The 21,664-nt window shown below is 41.4% G+C and overlaps 1 protein-coding gene across 2 annotated transcripts in view; it reads left to right on the top strand.

Annotated features, from left to right (window-relative positions):
• Positions 1-21,664, top strand: part of LEF1 (lymphoid enhancer binding factor 1) — a 116,815-nt gene that overhangs the window by 57,528 nt on the left and 37,623 nt on the right. For both annotated transcript variants that reach the window (XM_044269839.1, XM_044269921.1), the window contains exons 4-6: positions 5,718-5,850; positions 8,565-8,655; positions 20,152-20,271. In XM_044269839.1, the coding sequence (XP_044125774.1) occupies positions 5,718-5,850; positions 8,565-8,655; positions 20,152-20,271 (344 nt within the window). The remainder of the gene's footprint in view (positions 1-5,717; positions 5,851-8,564; positions 8,656-20,151; positions 20,272-21,664) is intronic.

Raw genomic sequence — 21,664 nt, forward strand, 5'->3', positions numbered from 1 at the left:
TGGTGGAAACGGATGACCATTTAATGTTTGTGAGGTTTTCTGACTCTCCCCCAACAGCAGATGTCAGTTCTGAAGAGAGATAATCTCTTGCTAGAGTTGTCTTGATGCGGATTATTCCCTCTCACTATTGAGAACAAAATCACGCTAGGCTGAGCATGCATGTATATAATGGATTGGAAGAAATAGTTGTGTTTGGCCAATAGTATCTGTGTATGAAACTAGGAGCAGTAGTGTAGTTGCTTAAACATTTTGTCTTCATTTTGGTGGATTGTGGATTTTTGTATGGTACTGGATTTATGGGCTCATGTTGATTTGCACTGTTTTTGCACTGTTTGTAAAATCTACCATACCATGTGCATGCCCCTGTGTGCTGTGCTCTATGTGCAGCTTATAAAAGTAAAAATAGGCCTCATGCACATAGCAGTATTGGTGCAGGACGCAATGGCACATGGAATCCTCTGCTGCTCCATTTCATTGTATGTCGGGTGCGGTATTTTGGAAATATACTGCACTAGAGGAAATATTTCCAGCAGAGAATATCTCCATAATATGAAATGAGATGGTACATAGGAGAATTTTTTCTTTTGTACGTATTTTATGAAATGAAGCCACATAGAAGATTATGGGTCGTCAACTATGGTTTCAAACAACTTGTAGGTTTTTCATTCTACAAGGTTAGTTAAAAACCCTTTAAAGAACGTTGACATGGATATAAATCAACTGGCAGTTTAAGTATGAAAGCAATTAAGGAACTGGAGAGTTACAGAGGAGAAAGAATGTTCTTTTCTCCCAGCTAAAAGTGAGTATTTTACATGTGTGTCAAAGGTGAGGAGTCCAGGGCTCTCCCATGGACGAAGAACAATGTCCTGTATTTGTAGCTGTGGTCAGTAACCACGGCTTCTTTTCCCATAACATGTAACTGCTGAATTGGGTGCTTTTGTCTGTCCTTCATGTGAAGAGTAGGTTTGACCTCTTTCTTCAGTAGTAGGACATGCTAAATATAGAGCCTTTCATTCCTTTGATGAAATGGAAGCTTCTACATCCTGTGAGGTCACAGCTATAAAAAATATGGCCCCCTGCTTCCGTGCCTCAGACAGTTCATACATCTACTTTAATTGGTTCTTTGTCTTTAAAGGGGTCGTGCAGCCAGTACATATTGATGATCTATCCTCAGGATAGGTCATTAATATCTGATTGGTGGTGGTCAGACTCCTGGGATCCCCGCCGATCAGCACTGCATCCTCTTCAAAATTATACTGCTCGTTCTCTCGCTTGAAGCAATGCAATGTAATTACAAGTGCTCATCCCATTCAAGTGAATGGAACAAGCTGCGCCGCTGAGACTTCCGATATGACGTGTACTGTAATCTTGAAGAGGAAGTAGTGCTTGCACAAGCTCCACCTCCTCTTCGAACAGCTGATCGTTGGTGGTGTCAGGAGGCGGATCCCCACAATCACATACTGATGACCTATCCTTAGGATGCACAACCCCAATGTACCCATCACCTTTGCATGTGCAAAGCAGCCATTTTGAGAAAGGAACTAGGAAGATGATGTCAGCACCTAGTTTGAGTTTTACGTAGGTAAAGTAGTAGTAGCATCTCATGCGTTCCCATTAAGTCCATTATTAACGAACCAGAGAAAGTCTAGATGGAAGGTGCCATTTAAAGTTATATTAAATATTTTTCTATTAATTCTCATTTCTTTAATTTATTTTTTATATTTTCTTTTTGTGTGTGTGTCTCATTTCCACCTCGGGATTTCTTAGAGTTACATATTCCCATCCAATAACTGTTTACAAACTGACTCCCTCTGTCAGAAGTATTAACTGTAAGAAGAAGTCCACTGAGGAAAAATCGGATTAATTATGGAGTATGTGGATGAAGAACAAACATTTTGTTTTGAAGATGCTTATTTCCTTTGTCTTCTTTTAACCAAAGAGACTTTGCAAATCATGTTGTAAGGCCTCTGCTATGTGCGATATGCACAAGGGATTGCATATCTTGAGTATTGCCTTGAAAACGGAAGAGACACTTAGGGAAAACAGATGTGTTAGCAAATCATGAACTGCTTCTACTTAGCTTTGTGCTGCACATCAGAGTGTGAAGATGGGAGCTTGCTGCTATTTTGCCAAAGGACAATGAACTAGTTCCAGTAATTACTTGTGTTTATACATCAGAAACTTGTGTAGCTGACAGTAGGTCAAAGGGCAGGTCCTTCTGGATCATGTCACCTAAAGCTTCTCAAGAAGCTTCCAGCATTGATCATCAGCACCACTATTGTCCATCCTGCACAATGACTTGCATGTTCCACATCTTAAATGTGGTTCTTCTTAGAAGAGTTGACATGAATGATGTAGACAATGTGCTAGTCATGCTTTGCTAAATAGTAGACCAAATTTTTAGATTTTACTATGCTATTCTGTCTTAGGCTACTTTTACACTGGCGTTTCTGGGTCCGCTTGTGAGATCCGTTTCAGGGCTCTCACAAGCAGCCCAAAATGGATCAGTTCAACCCCAATGCATTCTGAATGGATAAAGATCCGTTCAGAATGCATCAGTTTGGCTCCGTTCCGCCTCCATTCCGCTCTGGAGGCGGACACCAGCGTTTTGGTGTCCGCCTGACGATGCAAAGCCAAAAGGATCTGTCCTGACTTGCAATGTAAGTCAATGGGGACCCGATCCGTTTTCACTGACACAATATGGTGCAGTATGTTTTTGAAAGAATAATGCAAACGGATCCGTTCTGAACGGATACAAGCGTTTGCATTATCGGTGCGGATCCGTCTGTGCAGATACAAGACAGATCCGCACCGAACATAGGTGTGAAAGTAGCCTTAGTTTTATGTTTTTCTAGCACATTGGCCGGACCCTGCATTGTATGAGACCAGATATTCCCCTTGATAAAAAATATTATAAGCCCAGGATCCAAACTCTATATAAGAGGTGCTATTGTATGTATGAAGTGCCATCTTTTACCAAAAAGTTATATTAAAATAAATCTTTACGTTTGATATTTGGTGGATCGGTGATCAGATTTAGAATTTTATGTTTTGAGATGTCTCAGCATTGGTAGGGCACGTTCCGGTGGTCCCCAAGCCAGTTATTTCAGAATTCTGGCCACCAAAGGTCCACATGATAGGTATCAGATATAGATAATCATTCATTTAACTGAACTAAAGGGAAGCACCCATCAGGATGTTAAAGGGGATTTCTGACTTTAGCAACTGGCATTTATCATGTAGATAAAGTTAAAGGGGCTGTCTCACTTCAGCAAGTGGCATTTATCATGTAGTTTACAAGGCACTTACTAATGTATTGTTATTGTTCATATTACCTCCTTTGCTGGCTGGATTCATTTTTTCTATCACATTATACATTGCTTGTTTCCATGGTTACGACCACCCTGCAATCCTACTGCGGTGGCCGCGCTTGCACAGTATAGGACGAAGCACCGGCCTCTCTGCTGGCTAGGACTGCAGGAGCCCACATAGGCTAGTGATTTTTCCTATAGTGTGCAAGCACGGGCACTGCTGATGGATTGCAGGATGGTCGTAACCATGGAAACGAGCAATGTATAATGTGATGGAAAAATGAATCCAGCCAGCAAAGGAAGCAATATGGACAATCTCAATACATTAGTAAGTGCCTTGTATTACCTTTCTCTACATGATAAATGTCCTTTGCTAAAGTGACACAACCCCTTTAAAGTTTTTTTTTTAAAATCCATAAATTGCACCCTGCGCTTCCACCTATCATTGTCCCAGCAATCTATCATATTTTTAGCGGAATAAATCACACTATATTGAGAAGGACATGGTATGAGAAATTCTGAAAGAATTGAGTTTTAAACAGTATTTAGTTGTGCCCATATCTAGGGGCTCTACGAAATAGCTGCTGGCATATATTTGAAATATTTAAAGGAGGCAGAGCTTAGGAGTCGGAGGAAGGTTCAGAGGCTGAGTGTGTCCGATGAGGTCCAAATGATACCATGTAAACCAGGCATCGGTATCCAGTTTGACAAGACCCAGGAAAACCTCTGTTTGCTGTGCTATATGAGAATGAAAAGCATTCCTACAGCTAACAAACAATATGATTTTATATATTGGACTTTAAACCTTCTCTATATAGTATATAGAGTATGAAAAGGACAGGGTAGGGTCAAGCCAGATATCCCCCCCCCCCCCCTCCCCCTGGAACTCAGCTCATAAAAAATTGTAAGATATTATAAATCTTTTGTTATTTAGTGACAAAAAAAAAAGAGATCTAATCCTTGACACACCTACCGGCACTGTGTTCACTATGCAACCGGCAAAAAATATAAGACAAGGCCAGAGCTTAAATTAAAATCCTTAGGTTCTTATCTTCTTCCCACAGGAAAGCAAATCTGTGTTGAAAACCGTAAAATTAAAAGGAGAGCTAGGATGGCATAATTTAGTGAGAATTCATGGTGCTGGATTTTTTTTTCCAGCTTTATGACTGGAGGGATAGGCCCGACATTAATAAGATACAGTAATGCAACTTCTTGTGGTCTGTGAGAACAAGGCGCTGGGGATGAAAACAAAATGAAAGACTGTTTTTAGGCTTTTGCTTTTTACATGTCTGCATATAGAAATATAGTTATTCTGATTCATGTTTGTTCTCTTCACTAGCAAATGATTCTTTCTTAAGAGTTGTCTCAGTACACAGAGATCACTAAAATATGCCAACAACATGCGATTGTTGGGGGTAGGACCACTGGGACCTCTGCCATGTGCTCGAAGAAAGTAGCATTAGTGCTTAGAGAGCTTCCGGTCTGCCTGACCCAAGTCTTTTCCCATGTCAATGGGGTATGGGATTATCTGGGATTTGTTTTTGTTTCCAGTAGACAGGGGATGAGCTGCAATACCAGACTCAGCCCATGACAAAAGTGGCGCTGTTTCTGGAAAAAGATCAGCAACGTTTGGACAACCCCTTTATGTTGTATTCAGACTGCTGCAGGATTTAGGCCTTTTTCACGTCAGTGAATGGCGGATGTGTGCTGTCCATGTTCTCCACGGACAGCACACGTACCCATTGGTTTTAATGTGTTTATTCACAGATAAGTGGTTTTCCAGGAACTATGTAGACATGCACTACTTTAGTCCATGATGCAGACCAAACATGCCCATTGGAGTCTATGGGTCCGTGAAAAACACTGACACAACACGGATGACATCTGAGTTCTGTCAGTGATTTTCACAGATCATTGGTAGGAGATGTTCTGGGAATTAATTTTCCACTGTGGAATATGAATGACAGACACACGATCAAAAGTGGATCCTTCACGGATGAACCACTGACCATCTTGTCATGGACGCCATCGTGGACATGTAAAAGAAATGAATATAGGAATTGGTATTGATAGTGAATATAGGAAGGTGGAAATTTCTGTGGTTTCTGCTTTATTGCAGTAGTAAACGTAATAGACTACGTCAGGTTGGACTACCAAGTGCAAGATATTGGACTATTGTCTCATGTTTAAATATGTACAATAAATGTCTGACCACACCGCTAGCCAAATGGCCGAATGCTCCTCTGATAACATGAATCCAAGAGTTTGTAGCCATTTCAGCTTCTTTTTGTAGAGAACTGTTATGTAGACGTTAACTCGGTATTAAATTACAGTAAAATCCCTAACTTTTTGTGTTATTTGGAAAGTATATTTACTTTCTTTATCTTTTTTTTACTGTTGTTCCAGTCAAACAAGGTCCCAGTGGTGCAGCCATCGCATGCAGTGCATCCCCTCACCCCTCTCATTACCTACAGTGATGAGCACTTCGCACCTGGAGTCCACCCTTCACATATTCCGTCAGATGTCGGCTCAAAGCAAGGTATGGATTATTGATCGGAATTGATGAAACATTTCTTCTTTATTCATTGGCTAAATGCAAAAAGGTATCTCCCGAGGAAAGAGAACCTTCTTGCTAGTGTCAGCTTGTGAATGTGGCTTCTTATGAGCCGAAATCTGACTTTTTAACAGGCCTTTGGGCATGACAATAGAGAATAGCCAAGCTAAATATCCATCTGTAGACAGCTGTTATGGTGCTTCCAGTAAGTCTCCATACAAGGTTCTCTTTAGGAAGAGCCAGTACCCGACCTAAGCTGTATCCAAGGCATCTCACTTAGCCAGCCAGAATCATACTCTGTACCGATGAGGGGCAAGCGTCCTGAAACAGCTGTCTGTGGATATGGCTGCATATTTCTTAATGTGGAAGGAATAGGAAAAACCAGGACATTAGAATATGTGACATTATATATCTGAAAGCTGCAATTAGTCTCTCCTCAATCCTCATCCAGACACACACTCTTATACAACGCTCAGTGGTGCCCATTGACTAATACTGTTGCACTGCTCTAAAATTTACCCATATAGTATGGTTCACCTATCACTAACTATTGTACAACACGTAACATTGGTTACAATATTAACCATTTTCCTATTGCTCTTAAAATAATTTTAGATTCCTTACCACTGATCCACTGTAATTGCCTAATATTACTGTTATGAAACATCTTATGGAGAAAACATGCTCCTCATTTTTTTTTAGGTTAGAATCGGGTTTCCTGTGTGAAGCTTTAAATAACTTGAAGTTACCCTCCATCCACAGGAGAAGGCCTCTTGCACACAAACGTATTTTCATTCCGTGTCCGTTCCGATTTTTTTCCGGACCATATACGGAACCATTCATATTGTGGTTGGACTCCCACCGATATAATAGGTATCCCCTATTCTGTAAATAGAAGATAACTTCACATTATCAGAATACCCCTTTAAACCAACACTAAATCTAGAAATGAATAAGAACAAAATGAACTCAGCAAACCCTTATCTTCAATCTCCTAACATAGACATCTTTGACCAGAAATGTCTTCAGAATAGTCCCTTACTTTTCCCCACATTTATCTCACATACACTAGCAGTGGATGAAAGGACAAATCAGACTCTAAGATATCACATGTAGAAGTATACTTTTACCCTTTAAATTTCAATATGAACAGGGACAAAGGACAGAATGAATTTGTAGTACATGTGGTTTTTTAATTTTCAAATATCCATTCAAATATCAATTGGAAAAGACAGGCCAAGTGAAGGTAAGATAGCAGTCGATTGCACATTGGAGTCTGTGACCTTAGACATTGGAAAGTAATAGCTTACAGTTTTACATACTGCAAAAGAATACAAAAAAGTCAAACAACCTAATAACTATTTGTACTTATAGGAAATCAGGGAGCAGACCCCGGCTTTACTGTTCACTTACTGTATTACTAGAAGATTGATAAAGTATTTACCATGTTTGATAATCTTATTACTATACTTAGAATCCTTTTATACTTAGAAATCCAGATCTTAGTGTCATATTGCTTACATGGTTTTCATGAGACAACATACACATAGATGCAATGTAGAACATTTACCAACATGGGTTTAGGCAAATTTGCTGCAGATTTGGATCTAATTCACAAAAATGTAAACCAAAATCACTTACATTATAAAACAATGATGGAAAAGTATATTCAAAGCGAGAGCAGTCATGAAATATGTGAGTAATAATAGGGGTTAAGCATGCTGATAATTCCATTGCCCTTCTCATGCGTGCTTGGAGCTTGAGAACTATGGTGTAGGAAAGCTGGCATCCATTTGGGAAGGGGATTAGATGTCTGTGGCAAGGTGTTTGGTCTACTTGTTGTAGGGTTTTCATTTCCAGCATAGTGAAAGAAGATGTGCAGTTCCTTATGGGATTTTTCTTCCTATCATTTTTGTTCTACAAAAAGTACTACCAATGCAAAACAGCTTGACCTTGCCGCCCAAAGGCGTCAGCTTGATGAAGAGCTTAGTAGAAGCTGGAGTGACAATCGGGAACCAAGTGAATCATATCAAGAGTGAGCATTAGAAGCCTCAAAATGATTCATAATTAGTCACTGATCCTCTGTGGTTGAAACGGAGAGGAAAAAAATGCACTGTAACCTTTAGGGAATGTAAGTTAATGGACAAGCCCTAATGTAATGTACCTAATCTATGCTTTATTTAAGCCTATTTTGGGCAGCTGCCTTTTTTATTATTTTTTATTTTTTAACTTAAAAGTTTCCATTAAGGCAACAATATCAGAGAATATCCAAGAGCACAATAACACATTGTATTTTCTTTCAGATTTTAGGTTAAAGCATATCTCCTGTTGGTGCAGGGCCAGGGTATCTCAGCATGTAACTTAGGGGTTAAAATCAAAATCAGAAATTGCCTAAGCACCTTAGAAATGTAAATTTCATGGTTATTGCATTATGCATGCTGTTCATGTATATTTTTCCTCATCCATCAAAAAATAGAACAGAACTGGAGGACAGTGACTAATCCATTGAGGGCTGAGAAGGAATTAATGTCCTCTGGGGTAAAATAGCAGCACTTACCACTTCTTTGCACTGGAACCTAACGTTATTTGTTGTACGTTACATTTACAGCAAGAAAAAGAAGTGCTGGTGTGACTATCCTGTGACTGCCTAGCCAGATATACACATGCATAAATGCTATGACCTTCTTCTTCTTCAACAGGCATGCACAGGCATCATCAAGCACCTGACCTACCTACCTTCTACCCAATGTCTCCTGGTGGTGTTGGCCAGATGACTCCTCCTCTCGGCTGGTAAGTTTTAGAAACAGACTATGGACATACAAAAAACTTGTACGCCAGTATTATGATGTACAAAGATAGTTTATTATATTTCTCACTGTTCTCGACACTTTTTTAAAACGTGGTTGGAGCCACCACTTCCCGGTACATTTACGATCATTTATGCCAGAAAACTGGTGTAAATTATAATGGAAATGTACCTAGCTGGAATAGATTTCTGTTTCTGCAGATGATGTGACTACTTAGGAGGTGTGCGCCTATTAGGCTACTTTCACATCTGCATTTTGGCATTACGTTTTTGAGATGCGGCAAAGATGTATTGTGAATGGGGTATGCTCCGTTCATGATGCATTCCGCTTCGGTAGCCTTCCGTTTTGTGACCGGATACAAAACCGCTTCAAGCTGCGGTTTTATGTCCGGTCATCGAAATGGAACAAACTGGATCCGTCACTAAAAGCAATGTAATTCAGTGGTGCCGGATCCGGTTTTTTTCAGATCTCTCCCCCCCCCCCCCCCCCCAAAAAAAAATTATCCATCACCCATTGACTTACATTGTTTTTAGTGACAGATCCAGTTTGTTCCATTTTGATTTAACACAACTACATCCTAACGGAATGGATGCATCCTGATAAGTTAAATTAAACTGAACCACTTCGGTCCAGTCTTAAGATCCTCGGCCGGATCTCAAAACCGGAAACTAAAGCGCAGATGTGAAAGAAGCCTTAACAAATTTACAGCATTTTACTTTTTACCAATACTGACCTATGAGACACCAGTCTCCAGTAAATGTGCCCCTATGGGTTGAAATGTTCTACTTTATTACTATACTGTTACAGCAAAATGTTTCATATGTGGCAGAAAAACTGTGAAAATCGGTGGTATCCAGTAATCCAGAAACTCTCAAAATAAAACAGTTCTTGGCAGCACAGAACTGCAAAATAATGTGGAATTTCAGAAAACAAGAAGCAGAATACTGAGCAAAGAGAAACTACTAGATTTGTCTGATTTAAAGGGAACCGGTCATCAACTTTGTGCTACCTGTACTAACAGCAGCATAAAGTAGAGACAGGTGAGTTAAAAGTAAGTGGTTGCCAAGAACCAACATCACAATCATTGCAGACTGGGAAAAGAGTCACGGCCACCTGAGAAGAGTCATGGTTATTCATAAATATGGGCTTATAGCTTATAGCTAGTTTTCTCCCTCTCTGTCTAGGAGAGAACTGCCAATCATCAGCAGATGGGCAGGAGATTATAATAACCAGGACTCTTCTCAGGTAGATTTGACTCTTTTCAAGGCCCGTGCTGCAATGATTATGATGCTGGTTCTCGGCAACCACTTACTTTTAGCTCATGAATGACACACCTGAAATGAGCATTTCTGTCACTATTTTATGCTGCCCCCAGTAAGGTCAGCATAAAGTTGATGACAGGTTCCCTTTAAAAAAAAAGTTTATTCGCTTTTGTGTTCAAGTAAATATTCTTCCATTTGCCAGTGGAGACCAATAAAGATTCAAAGAGATTCATACTTACGAGTCCATTGTATTTAGTAGGAGAGCATTTTTCCTACTTCTCCCCTCTAGCCGTGATTGATGGCCACCGTGTATCTGTATGGGGTGCACCTAACCTTTCTGCTGCCTGAGGCGAAAACTGAAACAGCTTTCCCCCCCCATGCCAATTTCTTAACCTAACCCCTTTAGCCCATGGCCCTTTGGCTGTCCCCCCTCTAGCCCCTACCTGGTGCTGCCTGAGGTGATTGCCTCACCTGGCCTCATTGGTGGTGCACCCATGTGTATACACCCTTTCATTAGTTGGTGAGAGGGCATGCACATGACTAGTTCTGCACTAAACTATCACTGCATAACTAGGGTAATTATCCATTCAGGTGCCTGAGACATGCAGTGGGGGATGCGATGGTAGAAATGATCTTTGAGTATAAGGCTACTTTCACACTGGCGTTTTGGCTTTCCGTTTGTGAGATCCGTTCAGGGCTCTCACAAGCGGTCCAAAATGGATCAGTTTGGCCCTAATGCATTCTAAGAGGAAAATAATCCTCTCAGAATACATCAATTTGCCTCCTTTCCGTCTCTATTCCGCTTTGCTTGCAGCGTTTTGGTGTCCGTCTGACGAAACTGAGCCAAACGGTACCGCTCTGACACAAAATGTAAGTCAATGGGGACAGATCCGTTTTCTGTGACACAATCTGGCACAATAGAAAACTGATCCGTCCTCTATTGACTTTTAGTGGTGTTCAAAACGGATCGGTCTTGGCTATGTTAAAGATAATACAAACTGATCCGTTCTGAACGGATGCAGACGTTTGTATTATCTGAACGGATCCGTCTGTGCAGATCCATGACGGATCCACACCAAACGTTGGTGTGAAAGTAGCCTAATGTGTACAGTTTACATTCACGTAGTCTCTTAAGTTAGGGATGGCTACAGTCCTCGTCAGGGTGGTATCCCTGGGGTTCCCACATTTTGGGTTGGGTTAGGTTTAGCTTAGAGCAGCGAAGGGAAACAATTATTCCTTGTTTTTTTGGTACTGCCTGGAATGGTCTACAATAGTAGGGGTCTTTTGACTGACAACCAAGGATTGGGTAAGACCACTGTTGGTATTGACGTCTGTGCTTTGACTCCTGTTGTTGTGACAAAAAGCTTCATACGGGGGCCTTGGTTTTTTGAGGACCTTTCAAGGATTGTCTAGCTCTATAGGTAATATATATCATTTGAATGTTCTTATTAGAAGTTACATTTTACTATTTTGACCCTGTCCTGTGAGGGCGAAAGTGTCCAACCACACGGTGTGCCCGCACCGCAGTCGAGTACCGGGCAGCCGTACGGGCTGCAGCTGGCCGTTTCTAACTAATAAAGGCCGTACTGTTTAGTTGGTCTGCATTGTTAATGGCCGCACAGTATTGAAGGTACCGCATGGACATTAACGATGAGGACTGACTAAACAGTTCAGTCTCATTAGTGTAACAAGAGCCGTCTGGGGCCCATACGGCTGCACGGTACTCGACCACAGCACAGCCACATCATAACCACGCCATGTGGTTGTACTCCAAGGGTCAGTAAACCTTAAGTTATATAAAAGTGAGAAGATCTGTAGTTATTGGCACAGTAATTTATGTAACAACCAGTATGATGACAGGACACAGCATAGATGATACATGCTACTGCTATATGTAAAAGGGCTATATTACGAGGACGACACCTTATAAAGTGTCCTACACAGCTTGTCCAGGTAAAGTTCAGGTTCACACGCTGCTGTGCCTGGCTGTGTCAGGCTGTACACAGGGTAGACGACTGCTAATGAATGATTCAGGTCTGTGATTTAAGCCTCTGTGCATCACTGCTCCCTGTTCCTGACTCATGTAAAGCAAAGGTTTATTACATCTGCTCAAGAAGAGTAATCCTGTCTGTGGTGAGAATGGGATGAGACAGAGATTATGATGGTCATGAAGGATGTATACAGCCAGGCTGACTGGTCATTTAGTTGGCATCTATTTCTCCCGATACTCATCATAACTGACATTTCTTCATATTATGCAGCATTGTAGCTTTAGAAGTAAATTAAAGCCATCCATGCATCTAAAATACCTGTTGGCCAAAGCAACAACTATTCTCAACTCCTCCGTATACATGCATGCTCTTTGGCCGAGCATGCATCTGTTCACAGTGGAGATAGAAGAGTCTGGTAGTGGTTTATATAGTTTGAGAACAAAACATTGGGTTCTGAAAGTCAACATGCCGATACTTTTCTCTGACATCATCTTCAGGGAGAGTTGGCACACATCCCACACATAAGATAGTTGGGTGGTCCTTCCAAAATCGGCCATTTCAGACAGCTTTTCTATTATGTGTATGGACAACTAATTGGTGAGAATCAGAAAGCTAATAACCACAAAGATCGATTTACACAGTTGAGTCACATTTATGACCACCAGCTAATATCCAGAGTAACCACCATGTGCAGCACTGACAGCAGCTAGACAGGATGGGAGTGACTCACTAAGGTCCTGGTAGGTTGTCACAGGTATGTGGAGCCATGCTGACTGCAGTGTATCCCACAACTTCTGGAGTATACTTGGGGGAAGATCCATAGAGCGAGCTCAATGATCGTGGTGGCCCCAAAGATGCTTAATTGGGTTCAAATCTACTAATTTAGGGGGTCAGAGGAGTACTTGGAAGTCTTGTTCATGCATTTCTAGCTGTGTTACATGTCACATTGTCTTGTTGAAAGATCCTATCCACCCAGGTAAGACAATCAGCATGTATGACCATGTACGGGTGTACCTAATCTGCAAGGATAGATTTATATCCGAATCTGTTGAAAGTGCCTTCCACATGGATGAGTGGGCCCAGAGAATGCCACGAAAACATGTATATTTTAATGTTTTTGAAGGCCACAGTTCCCAAACCACTAAAATAAGGATTTCAGTATTTCATAAAAAAAAAACATTTTCTGTAAGAGTTTATATTGTCTTGAGTTGTTACCAAATGAATGAACTCTGCTATAATACTGAGGACCTACAGTATGTTGAAGCCATGGCATGTGTCAAGTGTAGAGAACATCACCCCAAGCATGAAAAAGATATGGGTGACTTTCCTGTCTCTATTCCATTTCTACATAAAGATAACCAGGCGATCTCCCAGTACTACAGCCATTTATATTTTACAGCAAAATCCTATCACTGCCTTGTTATCCACGGATGGTCTTCGTTTAGAGGGCAGACCCAAGTTATAAGATTGTGTCTGGCTTTTATTAACTCATTATATTGTGTATATTTATACAGAATGTGCACATTTTAATGCTGGTTTCTGCATTCACTAAAACATATAATACAAACCGAAATAGAAAGAGCCTTAAGGGCTCATGCACACAAACGTATGTATTTTGCGGTCCACAAAAAATGGATCCGCAAAAAATACGCATGACATCCGCGTGCATTCCGTATTTTGCGGAACGGAACAGCTGGCCCTTCATAGAACAGTACTATCCTTGTCCGTAATGCGAACAATAATAGGAAAAAAAATTTGCGGAATGGAAATACGGAAACGGAATGCACACGGAGTAACTTCAGTTTTTTTGTACAGACCCATTGAAGTGAATGGTTCCACATACGGTCCGCAAAATAAAACGGAACGGACATGGAAAGAAAATACATTCATGTGCATGAGTCCTAAGCCTCATTCACACGTCAGTGTTTTGGTCAGTAATTTTCATAAGTGATTGTGAGCCAAAACCAGGACTGGAGCCTCCACAGAGATAAGGTATAAGGGAAAGATCTGTTCCTGTTCTGTGTTTAGAGCCGATCCTGGTTTTGGCTCAAAATCACTGAACAAAACACTGAGGCCTTATACAGAATCATATAGTGCCGACAAAACAGCAGTAACAGCCAGATTCTGGCTTTCATTTTTATCTGTTGAGATTTGCAAATGATAAACTAATTCTTTGTTATGAGCAACTCCTTCATTGCACTGAACAGAGACGCACTGTAATACCAAGGGTAGCCTATGGATAAGAGTGGCGCTGTTTCTGAAACAGAACAAAACATACCCTGTTTTCTAGTCCTATTATGTAACCCTTTTAATTTTACTCCTAAAGTCCAGTCCTAAACATTTGGGAGCCTAAGATGTCCAAGCCCTGGAATAAAGTGAAGAATGTGTTAGATTTCTGATATTTTTTACGGTCCAGAAGAAGGTGTTAAAATGTATTAAAGAGTCTGATTTGCTGGAAGAAGCTGTTTACCGTCAGAATTTCCTTTGCAGCAATCACTGTAGGGGAAATGCATTATTACATGGCGGCCATACAGATTGACCGCTCGAGCTGCCCTTACAGAGCTTTTCTTACGGAGGAGCTCTCCATTTTGACTTAAAGCATGGGGCTGGGGCAGGGGACTTCCCTGCCCCACTGTGATGTCTCTATTCTTTGATAGGGCATGTGGACATAGTTGTCTTCTTGACAACCCCTTTAATATTGCACATGTGATTTATTACTTTACTAAGGCCTCATGCACACGACCGTTTTTTTTTGCGGTCCGCAAAAACGGGTCCCGTAGTTCCGTGATCCGTTTCCGTTTTTTCTTCCGTGGGTCTTCCTTGATTTTTGGAGGATCCACGGACATAAAGGAAAAAGTCATTTTGGTGTCCGCCTGGCCGTGCGGAGTCAAACGGATCGGTCCTGACTTACAATGCAAGTCAATGGGGACGGATCCGTTTGACGTTGACACAATATGGTGCAATTGCAAATGTATCCATCCCCCATTGACTTTCAATGTAAAGTCTGGAGTCCCCATTAATATACCAGTTTTCTCCAATCCGATGGTATATTTTAACTTGAAGCGTCCCCATCACCATGGGAATGCCTCTATTTATCGGATTTCAGTTAGATCGTCCAAACTCAGATCCGACAGTATATTCTAACACAGAGGCGTTCCCATGGTGATGGGGACGCTTCAAGTTAGAATATACTACGAACTGTGTACATGACTGCTGCCTGTCAGCATCCGATCTCTTACAGGGGGCTGTGATCAGCACAATTAACCCCTCAGGTGCCGCACTTGAAGCGTCCCCTTCACTATAGGAACACCTCTGTGATAGAATATACTGTCGGATCTGAGTTTTCACGAAGTGAAAACTTTGATCTGAAAAAGCTTTTATGCAGACAGGTCTTCGGATCCGTCTGTATGAAAGTAACCTACGGCCACGGATCACGGACGCGGATGCCAATTTTGTGTGCATCCGTGTTTTTTCACGGACCCATTGACTTGAATGGGTCCGTGAACCGTTATCCGTCAAAAAAATAGGACAGGTCATATTTTTTTGACGGACAGGAAACACGGATCACGGCCGCTGATGAACAACGGTGCATTTTTCGAGTTTTCAACTGACCCATTGAAAGTCGATCGTGTGCATGAGGCCTAAGTCAATCATTTTTCCTATGTTCTCTCTATGGAAAATCCAGAAGACATCACCTTTTGGGGTCATTGAGAAACATTGGAGGGGATTTATCATACCCCGACGCCACTGTACCCTGGGTTTGTGACTTTTAAACACCTAAATCTGGGCACAAGTGGCGTTTCTACGCAACCTTTGCCACTTTCCGAAAAGAAGGCGTTGGTCTTGGCACATTTAGCATCATTTACACCCGTTTTATGGCATCGGTGATGACTGAGATCTACGCCAGCTACGAGCTCATATGCCTCATAAGTTAAGTTCACCCTTCTGAGGCGCGGGGGGATATGAAGACCAGGGTGCAAGTGCAAGTCTTGATCTATGACGCCCATGGAGTTGAACCATCCAGCTATGAGGATTGTTTATACAGCAGGATATATGAATGGTACATTAGCAAGTATTTGTGATGACTCTGCCCTGATATCTGACTAAATTGTGCCAGATTGCAGGCCTCATAGGTTGATCTGCTTCACTTAAAATCAGCTTGATGTTGTACTTGGTAGATGGTGCTGGCACAGAGACGGGTTTCTGGATGAACCAGATGGTATAAAACAACATCTTAGTGTTCTTAGGGCAAGTGGGCACATTATATTAGAGACAAGTAAGATGATTTTCTCCATTGACGTAAATAGGAAAGATATGGAATAATTCTGAAGCTCGAATGAATTTGGAAAAGGGTTGACGGTTTCCCCTAATGTCTGTCATTCCTGCCCGGGTGTGCAACTTTCTCTGCCTTGCAATAGAACTGTGGCTTGTAGTATTTTGTAATGTTTTCTTAATGCATCATATCTGAGGCTTCTTGTTCACTCCCCCTTCAAAGATGCCAAGACGTCTTGTATACAGGGATTTCATAATGGATTTACTGTAATAGCAGGTTTCATTGGTTCTTAATGAGTTATAGAGAATTTGCTAGGATCATTTTTCATATACATCATAGAAAGTTTCCAGAGTTGATGTTTCCACGTGTTTTAAAGGTACATTTAGTTCCAAAGATAAAAAGGTGCCAGTGTTGTACTTTTAGGTGGATTTATAGTAATTCTAGTTAAATTATAAGTGTTCATGTATCCATCTTTAACATATATTGATTCCTTAAACCTATAAACAAAACCACAGTGTCTACTGATGACCAACATGGACAATAGATTACCTTATCTCAGCATATAAAATAACTCACAGGGTAGTTTCAAGAATTTGTTAATCTGTTCTCAAAAGGTTAAAATACTGTATTAGAGACTGCGTTAAAAAGAATCTGTCAGCAAGATCAACACTGTTAAACCAGGCATACAGCCCAGTAGGGTTGATCATGCTGATAAACATATATACTCTGATTATGGCTATCTGTGCCCTGTGGCTGAGAAAAGCGCACTTTATTTATATGCAAATAACCCAACTGGAGCACCAAGGGGCCAGTCAGAGCCCTTGGAGCACCAGTTTCTTGCACCCATTCAGCTTTAGTCCCTCCCCCTTCCCCAGGATTGATGTCTAGACCTGCCTTCTTGTGTCTGCTGCTCTTCACGTGCTGAGACCTGTCTTCTTGTGCCTGCGCTGTATCTTCTGGTCTCAATGCTTGTATCTCTTGCTGCACTCCAAGCAGAGCAGATTCCATCTGAGCAAGCGCTGAAGCCAGGAGACACAGCGCCGGCGTGAGATCACAGGTCTCTTCACTTTGAGAGCAACAAGCACAAGAAGACAGGACTAGACGAGACATCTAGCCCTGTCAATCCAGGGGAAGGGGTTAGGGACTGAAGCTGAAGGGGTGTACAAAACTGGTGCTCCAAGGGCTATCGCCGTCCCCTTGGCGCTTAAGTTGGATCATTTGCATATGAATAAAAAAATATTTCTCAGCTACAGGGCCACAGCCATAATTAGGATATCTTTTTACAGGTCTGGTTTAATAGGCTCATGCTGACAGATGCTCTTTAACACAGGAGGGTTGATCATTCAGTACTTCCATCAGTTATCTAAGGTAGAGAACAGCTACCAATACTGTGCTTCGCTCTAGAGGACCTGCTGTGTTCATTCGTTATAAGAACAGCTTATTGATTTCAAGGGGGGCTCATGTATTGCTTCATTTCCCATGTAATCGTGCTGGAGGGGAATTGAACCCTTGTGCACGGTTCATGCACAGATTACTGATCTGAAGGCTAGGGGTGCACACAACAGGACAGCCTGTAATTAGCTTAATTTTAAGGGACCCTTTTAACAAAAGAGTATTGTAAAAAAAAATAAAAAATAAAGAACAGGGCTCGAAAGGTCACAATACTACAAATGGCACAAGATTACTTGGAGACCCTGTTACAGATTTTGTGTTTCAAGTTACACCTCTCTTGTACCAATTGGGAAAAGCTAAATATTTGCCCATGTACAATAGACACAATCGTTGGATCTTTTTGCCTATGGATTTAGCAGTACTCCAACCAGTGAAGTTAAGTGGCGATCATTGTTTCATCATTGGTACTGTTGCTGAGGCACTCATTTTATGCCCCAATAGAATACATCCATTGACTTTGCATCCTTGGGTTAGTGTTTGAAAAGCTATAGTGTACAGACTTCTAGTATATAAAGATGGATTCTTTGAACTGGAGTGGTGCTGGTGAAAGCTTTATTAAAGTTATTCTGTCACCAGGAAATTTACTGTTAAAGGGGTTATCCAGGAATGGATAATGATAACCTATCCTCAGGTAGGTCATCATTATCACAACGATCAGCAGCTCTCCATTCTCCAAGCACAGTGCCATACAAGCGGCTGTGCTTGGCATTGCAGATCAGCCCCATTCAGTTCAATGGGGCTGAGCTCCAACTAGGCCATGTGAACAATGTACGGTGAAGTCACATGGCCTAGGAAGAAGCCGCGGCTCTCAAGGAGTGCTGGACTCTTCTAACAGCTGATCGGCGGATCTCTGATGTTGGATCTCTGCTGATCTGATATTGATGACCTATCCAGAGGATAGATCATCAATATATATTACCGGATAACCCCTTTAAACCAGGCACACTGTCTTGTAGAGCTATCTCAGCTGAATGTAATGATGCATTTTACTTAGTGATCTGTTGATTTTTTTTCAAGAATAATTACCTTTAATCCATATGGAAATGAGCAGTTAAAGGGGTTATCCAAGCCCCCCCCCCCCCCCCCCATATGCCGGGCCCCTCACAATGAATATACTTACCTGGCTCCTGGTCCCTGCACCATCGCTGCTGCTTCTCCCCAATGGCAGGCGGAGACGGGGACGAGCCTCCCTAGCATCGCGGGTGACGTGCAGGGAGCGGGGAGCCAGGTAAGTATATTCATTGTGAGGGGCCCGGCATATGGAGGAGCATTATATAGTCTTGGATAACCCCTTTAAGTGCACTGAGGGAGGACCCAAGCCACTTTGTGCACCCTTGCATCTTCTGCTTCCTCTTTCAGCCCCTCCCTCTCCTTCATAGTTTACAGGGCCAGGTTCCTACATATAGTCATTTTGCCTGAACCTGTCAGTTGAGAGGGGGGGGGGGATTGCATTGGAAGCAGTAGGAATAATGGTGCACAAAGTGGTTTGGGCCCTCCCTCAGTACACTTAACTGCTTGTTTCCATACGGATTAAAGATAGTTATTCTCCAGAATGAAGCCTCAGATTGCTAAGTGAAAGGTATCAGTACATTCAGCATTCTGCCTGGTTTAACAGGGGTCTGATGGCAGACCCCTTTAATTGTGTAGATGTAGTACATGTCAGGGCTGAACTAGATTCTTCATCGGGCAACACGAAGCAGCTGGGTACGTCCGGTTTATGCATCTATAAGAAGAAGCCCTTGTATTGGCATTGTTTTCTTCATAGTAGTTGGGTATCTTACAGTTTTACAAAAATATGTTTGCATTATGTGTAATGCATATATAGTGTTATATAAAATGTATATATTAAATATGTTATAATAGTGCACATAATACATGACTGTCCAACACAAGTATGTTGTTTCCCGTTCACCCTTTCCTGTGGATCACAATGATCTGCAGTTTATCCCTACAGTATAATAGCTGACAATCAAGATGTCTAATCTTCTGCACTAGAATAATCCCAATCCTCCATTTCATGCCTGTGGCCTATTCTTCCCTATAAAGACAATTTACTAAGTGGCGGGATTGTCAGCAGAGCAGCATTATAGACGCCTGCGGCTTCTAAAGCCATTTTTACATGAAATCTGTCAATCAATAACCCTGTTTGAACTGAATTGATTGACCCAAGTCGGCTAGGAATGAATCAATTATTCTGTCTGAACTGTTCTTTTTAAATATGTTAATCCAGTTCAAAGTGGAAAGCAGTTTCAATAAAAACACACACAATGTAATCTAAGCAGTTCAAAGCACACACAAAACAATGATACTTACACTTCATCTCAGAATCCCGCATGTTAATCTGTGTCTGCATCTGTTATAATCCTAATCTTCGCAGATGTGTGTTTGTTTTCTGGATATATTGAATGTTTAGGGTGACCACAAATAGCTAGTAGTAAAATTATTGGAAGAAATGTACTTTTGTATTATTGCCCTTTAATTTACCTATATTTTCGGTTTAGGTATTCACATCATATGGTTCCTGGCCCTCCAGGTCCACACCCAACTGGAATCCCTCACCCCGCTATTGTCAATCCTCAGGTTAAACAAGAACACCATCATGACAATGACTTAATGCATGTGTAAGTAATACTTTACACGGTAAGACCACGCAAGATATTCAGTGCGGTTGAGGTTCACACTATGTCTGTAGTTGTGGACCCAATAGCAGTATGAGTGACAGGGTCCCACAACAATCCCATGTCATTTTTAGTAAGAGTCTCCTCATGTGGAGCAGTAGCATTTTTTGGCTGTCCTTAAAGGAGGATCTGTCACCTCTCTTAACATGTCTGTTTTCGTTGCTACTTGTATTTTCCATCGACACCAAAAAAGGAGAGAAAAGACAAAGCACGACTAACAATATATATAAACTTTATTATGGTTCCCAAAGGGGGGAAATCCAATAAAATACAATGACAGACAATACAATACAATGGTGGATGAAAAGACACACAGGGTGGGAGAGGATCACAGAATGGACAACATGAAGATTTGAAAAAACAATAGACAAGGCCAAAGAGATACTAGATAGTTAATAAATAAATACCCAAGTGGGGGATATGCATAAATGACCTCGCCAACCATGAACAAGATATTGGAGCCAGATACAGTACATACATTTAAAGTGCAAAGGGCATAAAATACAATGTACATGGACAATAAATTGAACAATATAGTGAATAAAAAATGTCATCAATAAATACCAAAGTAGTGATCCAATGAGCCCCAACGCGCGTTTCGCGTAAGCTTCCTCAGGGGGTTATACAATTTATATATATATTGTTAGTCGTGCTTTGCCTTTTCTCTCCTTTTTGGTGTCGATACTTGGTATACAGGCCTAGTACGCATACTCACTTTGTAAGTTATCTACGATTGGTGTTTATTTGTATTTTCCATGTAATAACAATTGTGGGCCAACTGTTCTTATGACTCTATGTTGTGCAATTGCTTCATTATTTGTACCTATGAAATTGACTGACCTGTTACATGTGCGCTTGGAAGCTGAAGGAATCTGTGTTGGTCCCATGTTCATATGAGCCCGCATTGCTGAGAAATATGAAGTTTTAATATATGCAAATGAGCATCTAGGAGCAATGGGGACGTTGCCGTTACACCTAGAGACTCTGCTCTCTCTACAACTGCCGTGCCCTCTGCACTTTGATTAAAAGAGCCAGGCTGTGTAAATGTCATCACTGCCTGGTCCTGTGAAAGTGCAGAGGGTGTGGCCGTTGAAGAGAGAAGCAGAGTCTCTAGGTGTAACAGCAACGCCCCTGTTGCTCCTAGAGGCTCATTTCCATATATTGAAACATAATTTTTCTCAGCAATGTGGCCACATATGAACATGGGACCAACACAGATGCCTTCAGCTGCCAAGTGTACATGCACCAGGTAAACCAGTTTCATAGGTATAAATCTGCTGACATATGCCCTTTAAGGACGACCCCATTAAGATTATACATGACCTTATTGTTCAAA

Source organism: Bufo gargarizans, chromosome 1 (genome assembly GCF_014858855.1).
Source record: "Bufo gargarizans isolate SCDJY-AF-19 chromosome 1, ASM1485885v1, whole genome shotgun sequence".
NCBI classification, from domain to species: Eukaryota; Metazoa; Chordata; class Amphibia; order Anura; family Bufonidae; genus Bufo; species Bufo gargarizans.